This window comes from Calidris pugnax, unplaced genomic scaffold (genome assembly GCF_001431845.1).
Source record: "Calidris pugnax isolate Ruff unplaced genomic scaffold, ASM143184v1 scaffold50, whole genome shotgun sequence".
In the NCBI taxonomy this organism is placed as follows: Eukaryota; Metazoa; Chordata; class Aves; order Charadriiformes; family Scolopacidae; genus Calidris; species Calidris pugnax.
In genome coordinates, this window is record NW_015090780.1 from 734754 (window position 1) to 742707 (window position 7954).

Genomic DNA, 7954 nt, shown 5'->3' on the forward strand with positions numbered 1-7954 from the left:
GGGACACACCGTTGCCTCCCACCGCCTTTGTCTCCCCGCCGCCAGCCCCCAGGGCCTGCAAAGGATGGGGCTGCGGGGCGGGGGTCCCCATCCCTGTCCCTGTTCTTGTCCCCATCCCTCTCCCCTCTCCCTTGTCTCCATCCCTGTGCCCTGTCCCTTTCCCTGGTTTTTGCCCCTTTCTCCTGTCCCTATCCTTGCTCCCTGTTCCTGTCCTTGTTCCCTCTCCCCATTCCTGTCCCTCCTTCCCTGTCTTTATCTCTATCCCTTCCCGCTAACCCCTTTCCCTTGTATTTTCCCTTGTCCCTTGTTCTCTGTCTCCATCTCTGTCCCCTCTTCCCTGCCCTCATCCCCGTCCCACCTTTGTCCTGTCCCCATCCCTGCCCACTGTCCCTTCCCCCCCACTCACAATTCCTTTTTCCTGCCTCTTTTCCCACCTTCTCCCCTTTTCCCATGTCCCTGTCCCCAGGGAAGCTCCGTGACCTTCGCATCCCACAACAATAGCTGGGCTCGTGGCGGTGCATTGTTCCCTCCCGGAGCCCTCACTCCCGCACCTCCCCTCACTGGAGCTCCACTGCTGACCTCCCCGGAGCAGGATCAGGCCCTGGTTCTGTGGGCAAGCAGTGGTCCCAGGGCTGGCTCTCCCTGGGGCAGTGCCAGCCGGGGGCTGGCGGGTGACACCAGGACCTGGCTGGCAGCGGGCCCTGCTCTCCCGGAGCCCCGTGCTACGCTAAGAGCATTGCAGCACTTAACTCAGCACAGTCCCTCAGCTGGCGCTGCAGGCAGAGCGCAGGCACGGCCGGCACAGGGCAGCCCTGAGCACCCACGGTCTTGGGAGGCAAAAGCCCCTTTGGCCGGGCGTGTGGCATCGGGCCAGCACCCTGGGCCTGCCTGCTCACAGCTGTGTCGGCATCCAGCCTTCCTGCACCGCATCGGGCCAGCGCTGCTTTGTGTGGCACCCCACACGTCCCACAGCATCCCGTAGCGCAGGCATCCCACAGCATCCCGCATCCCACAGCATCCTGCAGCATCCCACAGCCCTGAGTACCCCATAGCTCACAGCATCCCACATCCCACAGCATCCTGCAGCATCCCACAGCCCAAGAGAGCCCACAGCATCCCACAGCCCTGAGTACCCCATAGCTCACAGCATCCCGCATCCCACAGCATCCTGCAGCATCCCATAGCCCACAGGCCAAGAGAGCCCACAGTAGCCCACGGCATCCCACAGCCCACAGCATCCCATAACTCACAGCATCCCACATCCCCACAGCATCCTGCACCCCACATCCCACAGGATCCTACATCCCACAGCATCCCATAGCATCCCACAGCATCCCACATCCCACAGCATCCCACATCCCCACAGCATCCCACATCCCCACAGCATCCTGCACCCCACATCCCACAGCATCCCACATCCCCACAGCACCCCACATCCCCACAACATCCCGCACCCCACACCCCACATCCCACAGCATCCCACATCCCACAGCATCCTACATCCCACAGCATCCCACAACATCCCACAGCATCCTAGACCCCACGGCATCCCACATCCCACATCATCCCACATGCCAGGGCACCCCACAAGAGAGCCCACAGCATCCCACAGCCCTGAGTACCCCATAGCTCACAGCATCCCACATCCCACAGCATCCTGCAGCATCCCACAGCCCAAGAGAGCCCACAGCATCCCACAGCCCTGAGTACCCCATAGCTCACAGCATCCCGCATCCCACAGCATCCTGCAGCATCCCATAGCCCACAGGCCAAGAGAGCCCACAGTAGCCCACGGCATCCCACAGCCCACAGCATCCCATAACTCACAGCATCCCACATCCCCACAGCATCCTGCACCCCACATCCCACAGGATCCTACATCCCACAGCATCCCATAGCATCCCACAGCATCCCACATCCCACAGCATCCCACATCCCCACAGCATCCCACATCCCCACAGCATCCTGCACCCCACATCCCACAGCATCCCACATCCCCACAGCACCCCACATCCCCACAACATCCCGCACCCCACACCCCACATCCCACAGCATCCCACATCCCACAGCATCCTACATCCCACAGCATCCCACAACATCCCACAGCATCCTAGACCCCACGGCATCCCACATCCCACATCATCCCACATGCCAGGGCACCCCACAGGCCCCCCCTTCTCCCTCCCCAGCCTCCACAGCCCTGAGTACCCCATAGCTCACAGCATCCCACATCCCACAGCATCCTGCAGCATCCCACAGCCCAAGAGAGCCCACAGCATCCCACAGCCCTGAGTACCCCATAGCTCACAGCATCCCGCATCCCACAGCATCCTGCAGCATCCCATAGCCCACAGCCCAAGAGAGCCCACAGTAGCCCACGGCATCCCACAGCCCACAGCATCCCATAACTCACAGCATCCCACATCCCCACAGCATCCTGCACCCCACATCCCACAGGATCCTACATCCCACAGCATCCCATAGCATCCCACAGCATCCCACATCCCACAGCATCCCACATCCCCACAGCATCCCACATCCCCACAGCATCCTGCACCCCACATCCCACAGCATCCCACATCCCCACAGCACCCCACATCCCCACAACATCCCGCACCCCACACCCCACATCCCACAGCATCCCACATCCCACAGCATCCTACATCCCACAGCATCCCACAACATCCCACAGCATCCTAGACCCCACGGCATCCCACATCCCACATCATCCCACATGCCAGGGCACCCCACAGGCCCCCCCTTCTCCCTCCCCAGCCTGTTCCTGAGGCTGGGGCTCCCAGTGTGCAAGGGTCTCTGGGGGCTTCCAAGAGCAGGAGCATCCTCTCGGGGTGCAGGGGGAGAGGGGCCAGGCCCCCACTTCAGCTCCCCATCTTCCAGCAAGGGCCATAGGACACATTGTCCCCCCTAGATGGGACGAAGCACCCTGTGGTGCCCCCATGTCTCCCACCAGTCCTCGGCACCCCCCTCCTGGATGGGACAAAGCACCCTGCAGTGCCCCCAGGTCTCCCACCAGTCCTCGGCACCCCCCTCCTGCCCCTCATCCTCCATGGGGCAGCATCCTGGACATGTGCCGCTGTGGGGTCCCGCGGCCGGGAGAGGGCTGAATTCGTGCCTTCCTGAGCAGCTGTATGGAAATAATTCCCATTGGAGGCAATTGTTTCCCCGGCAAGAGGGAGGGGGTGGCGGGCGTCCAGTGTGCAAGGGTCTCTGGGGGCTTCCAAGAGCAGGAGCATCCTCTCGGGGTGCAGGGGGAGAGGGGCCAGGCCCCCACTTCAGCTCCCCATCTTCCACCAAGGGCCATAGGACACATTGTCCCCCCTGGATGGGACAAAGCACCCTGCAGTGCCCCCAGGTCTCCCACCAGTCCTCGGCACCCCCCTCCTGCCCCTCATCCTCCATGGGGCAGCATCCTGGACATGTGCCGCTGTGGGGTCAGCCAGGAGATGCTGGGGGGGATGCCCAGTGGTGCTGGAGGGGGGGGCACAAAGCCCACTGCCCTCACTCCTGCTCTCTCTGCTGCCTCAGCAGCGGGACCCCCACCGGCACCGCCGGCTCAGGGGGCTGCTGGCTATTAGCTATTCCAGCCGCGTCCTTCCCGGAGGCGGCCGGGCCGCAGCCGGAGCCCCAAAGTGGCTCCAATCGGTGGCTTTGAGGGACGCCAGGCGCGGGTCTGGCGCTGCCGCCGGCTCGGGGAGCAGATTGCCAGACAAAGGGCCGGGGACAAAGGCCCGGCTGCCTCGTGCCCCGGGGAAGGGGCGCAGGCGCGTGTGGGGCGCGGGTACCTGGGGGGCTGCTGCTGTCCCCCGACCCCCTGTCCCCACCGTGTCCCAGTGCTCACCCGGCCCCCACACTGGCTGGCACGGCCAGGGTGCAGTTGGATACCAGGTGGCACAGCCCTGGCACTGGTGCCATGCCATCCCCCCCTGCCAGCGCTGTGCCCGGCACCGCTCCAGGTGTGGGGCTGTGCCGTGGCTCATCCCTGCACCCCCAGTTCTGCCTGTCTCAGGGTGAGCAGGGGCTGGGATGGGGTGCAGTGGGGGCACAGGGCTACCAGGAGGGAGAAAAAAGCCTGGACGGGGCCACAGCAGAGGACGGCAAACAACAGGCAGGATCCCCCAGTCCTACCGTGCCTCAGTTTCCCCAGCTGCTACTGGGACCCTTGTGAAAGCCCCCTTCCCTGTGTTCCCCCCTGCGATCCCTCTCCCCATGGCCAGGGCATGGCAGGCTCCAGCACAGCCCTGCCGGAGGAACCTTTGTCCCCACTGCCCGCAGCTGGCTGCAAACCCACCGTCCGGGGGGCAGCTGCTGCCTCCGCCACGGCATGGGGCCGGGAACGCCGCCGGTGTCGCAGGGCACAGCTGACACCGTGCCCACCCGTGGGGTCCCGGGGGGGCCTTGGGGCATGATGCCAAACGGCGCAAGACCTCCCCAGGGGAAGGGATGGGACGTGGCCCCATCTGAGCAGTACCCAGGCCAGGGGGGCACTGGCAAAGGCAGCCCCTCCCTGAGGGGGGGCACAAGCACCAGGGAGGCCAAGGGTTGAGTAAAGACCTTCTATTGCTTTGAACGCAACAGGGACGCTCCGTGCGTGCCCGCACTGGGGACAAAGCCACGGAGTTGTTCCCACCCAGGGACCCAGCAGAGACCAGCGGGGAGACGTGCCTGCAGCTGCCCCGGTTCCAGCGCTGCTTCCCGGCGCCCCCCCCTTTCCCTCACTGGTTTTGGGGGTGCGTGTTGGCAAGAGGGTCTGTCCAGGGGTGCCTGTCCCCCTCACGCTGGGCACTGCAGGTTGCAGTAGTCGGCGGATTCGAAGAAGTCGTAGATGTTGACGAGGGGGAACATGATCAGGGCTCCCAGGAGGGAGCCCACCTGCTCCACCACCCCGTACAACACCAGCGCGTTGTGGCTGCGGCCCCGCAGGATCACCCCGGCCATCACCTTCACGTAGGAGAGCGTCCCGGTGAAGAGGACCCAGGAGAGGACCTGGCAGCGCAGGGAGGGGAGAGCAGTCAGCAGGGCTTAGGGGTTCCCCACTGTGGGGACAGGGGACATTACGGGGAGGCTGGAGCCAGGAGTGGCCCCAGCGACCTCCCCGGGCAAGAGGGACCCCATGACTTACAATGGTGGCATCGCCCCACTTGGACTGCTGGAGGATTGGGCAGGGGCTCATCACCGCGATGGCCATGTTGTAGGCACCAAAGCCTGTCCCCACCGTGGTGAGGATGCCCAGGAGGGCCAAGGACCTGCAAGGGACATGCGGGTGACATCAGGGAGTGCTGCCAGCCTGGCCCGGGTGAGCAGCACAGACCTGTGGCACGGGCTGATCCGCTCTGTGCAGACCCCATCCTCCTTTCCTGGGGTGTCTCTGCCACCAGGGCACCGGCACTCTGTGGACCCTTTCCCACCCGGTGTCTTCTCCCCCCACCTCATGGCAAAGCAGGGGCCGTTCCTGGGGCAGAATTCCCCAGGGTGCACTCCACTGCAGCCCCCAGAGCCCCGCTACCCACCTGCTGGGCAGGAACATGGCCACGATGCAGGCGAGGGGGTTGGCCATGGAGCTGAGCGTGGCTGCGAGGTGGTAGGCGGTGTTGCCATAGGGCAGGCAGGAGTAGGACTGCACAGATGGCAGGACCCCGTTCATCAGAGTGCTCACCCAAGTGATGAGGAAGTAGATGAAGGTGAGCTTGGCCAGGGTGTATGAGACCTTCTTTGTCAGGATGTCCCCAGGCTCCTTGGCATCCTTTGGACATGGGCAGCCTCCACTCAGCTGCGAGCCATCTCCCTCATCAGGGAGCTGGTCAAATGAGCTCAACACGATGTTGGCAGGACACAGCTGCCGCTGGGAGAGCTCCCACATCTTGGGCTGCCTGGTGAGGAAGAAGAAGGACAGCAAGCAAGCCAGCATCATCACAGTCATGAGGAGGAAGAAGACAAGGGTGGAGAAGTTGGCTGGGAGGTAGCGTGTCTCCAGCTGGTAGATGATGGTCTCATTGCCAGTGGTGGTGTTGACTACATGGGACTCATTGAAGCAGCTGGAGATGCCGGAGCCCTGGCCCAGGGTGATGAGAGCAGGGATCAGCCCGCTGAGCCCCTCGCCTATGAAGAAGGTGGTCAGGTACTGGGGCTGCAGCTGCATCATGAAGGGCAGGAAGGTGACAGAGGAAGTGCAGTCCACCAGGGCCAGGAAGAAGGTGAGGACCAGGAAGGCAGTGCTATGGGACCTCCTGGCGATGTAGGATGTGTAGTTCCAGAGGAAGGCCAGGAGCAAGCAGGCTGCAACACCGATGGACACGATCACGTAGATAACAGCCGTCTCCTTCAGCAAGCCAGGCCGAAAGTGGTGCATGAGGCTGACGAAGAGCGGCCCCACGTTGGCCATCTGGATGATGATGGTGATGTAGGAAGGCAGGTCCCACTGCTCCGGCAGCACCGTCACCAGCAGTGGCAGCTCGACCCACAGTCCATTGATGGCCACCCAGGAGCCCATGCCAAAGGTGCAGGCGAGGAGGTGGGTGAGCAGTGCCATGGCTCGGGACCCAGTGTCTGGGCCCAGGGGGCGCCTCTGCTGCGCTGTGGGGAGAGGCTTGGATCAGCGGCGAGGTGGGACCCGAAACCCTCGTACCCGGACTCTGGCGTCCCTCCTCCGCCTCCTGCAGGGTGAGGTCCCTGCCCTCCCTCTCCCACACACCTCACGGGAGCGTGGGACTTGCAGAGAAGCACGTCCTCCCCACGGCCCAGCCCAGCCCAGCCCGTCCCCCCCCCCAGCTTTGCCCCCTGTTCCCCCGCGGGTGATGACGCTGTGCCCTCCTTGCACCTGGTGCAAGGACCTGCTCGGCTCCACCTGGGCCCTGTCCCCCCGAGCTGGGGCTCGGCAACACTAGGCACAGAGCCGGGACGGGACCCGGCAGGTCATTGAACCTGCCTCGGCCCACAGCGCAGCCTGGCACAGCGCGGCCTGGCACAGCGCGGCCTGGCGCGGGGTTGAAGATGGCTCTCACCTGAGGGCGGGGGGGGGACGCCGAGAGAGGCCTGGGCCACCGCTCTGCTGGCAATGGAGGCTCCGTACCCCTCACCGCATCTGCAGGGCAGAGCAAAACAGCTCTTCCCCGTCTCCTCCCAGCTGGGTCCCGTGCAATCCCAGCGGGCTCCAGTGGCCGCAGGGAGAAGGGCCCCAGTAGCCCCACCTGCAAACCAGCCTGGGCTCGTATCACTGACCTGAGTCAGCCGGGATCCGGCCGCATCCCCTGCCCACCCCGGGCACCTGCTCCCTTCCTGCTCCCGGGAAGGAGGACCCCCATGTCCCCGTGTCCCCGTGTCCCCCAGCAGAGACCAGCTCCAGGCCCTCTGCCGCAGCACAGAGCGCGCTGGAGGAAACTCAATGTCTCCCCGGGGGCTGAGCCCGGCGGCGGGTGCAACAACCCACCCGTGGGTCTGGCCCCCACCGGGAAGTGTGGGGCGCTCCGGTAGGGAGCAGGAGCCGGGAAGGAAACAGGCTCCCGGTCTGACCGGTTCCTCAGCAATCTCCCAAGGGGGAACTCACTGCGCTTTTGGGACCCGGCAGCAGCACGCGGGCGGGAGCCAGTCCTGGCTGCCAGGGCGGTGACGTGAGGCCGGCGCGTCACCACCTCCGGATGCAGACGGGTGACGGCCTGGCCCTGCTCTGCTCCTCATCCTGCTTCCCAGAAGCAGAGCCCTCAGGTTCGGGGGGCGGCTGGGGGACGGGGACGGGACCCCCGCGCTCTCCTGCTGTGTGCTCAGCAGCGGGGTCCAAGGCTGCATTTCAGGGCTCCCGTCCTGGGGGGGGGCGGGCCCCAGCAGGTCCCGGAGGGGACGCATGAGCTGCAGGGATGGTCGGCTGCCAGCACAGGGTGTGATGAGATAAAAGCGATAAGAACGCATAGGGAAAGGCTTTGAAGTCTTTGGAAGGATGAGG

The 7954-nt window shown here is 64.7% G+C and overlaps 2 protein-coding genes across 2 annotated transcripts in view; both read right to left on the bottom strand.

Moving 5' to 3' along the window:
* The window catches only part of SCRT2 (scratch family zinc finger 2), a gene marked incomplete at its 5' end in the record, with an annotated part of 8327 nt that extends 3564 nt beyond the window's left edge, over window positions 1-4763 (bottom strand). The window contains 1 exon segment of the mRNA XM_014954787.1: window positions 4620-4763. Coding sequence (XP_014810273.1) covers window positions 4620-4763 — 144 coding nt within the window.
* SLC52A3 (solute carrier family 52 (riboflavin transporter), member 3) overlaps window positions 4652-7954 on the bottom strand; it is a 3825-nt gene continuing 522 nt past the window's right edge. Inside the window, exons 2-6 of the mRNA XM_014955041.1 lie at window positions 7562-7876; window positions 7020-7099; window positions 5529-6591; window positions 5141-5264; window positions 4652-5004 (exon numbers count right to left, since the gene is read on the bottom strand). Coding sequence (XP_014810527.1) covers window positions 4792-5004; window positions 5141-5264; window positions 5529-6591; window positions 7020-7099; window positions 7562-7857 — 1776 coding nt within the window. The 5' untranslated portion in view covers window positions 7858-7876 and the 3' untranslated portion in view covers window positions 4652-4791. The remainder of the gene's footprint in view (window positions 5005-5140; window positions 5265-5528; window positions 6592-7019; window positions 7100-7561; window positions 7877-7954) is intronic.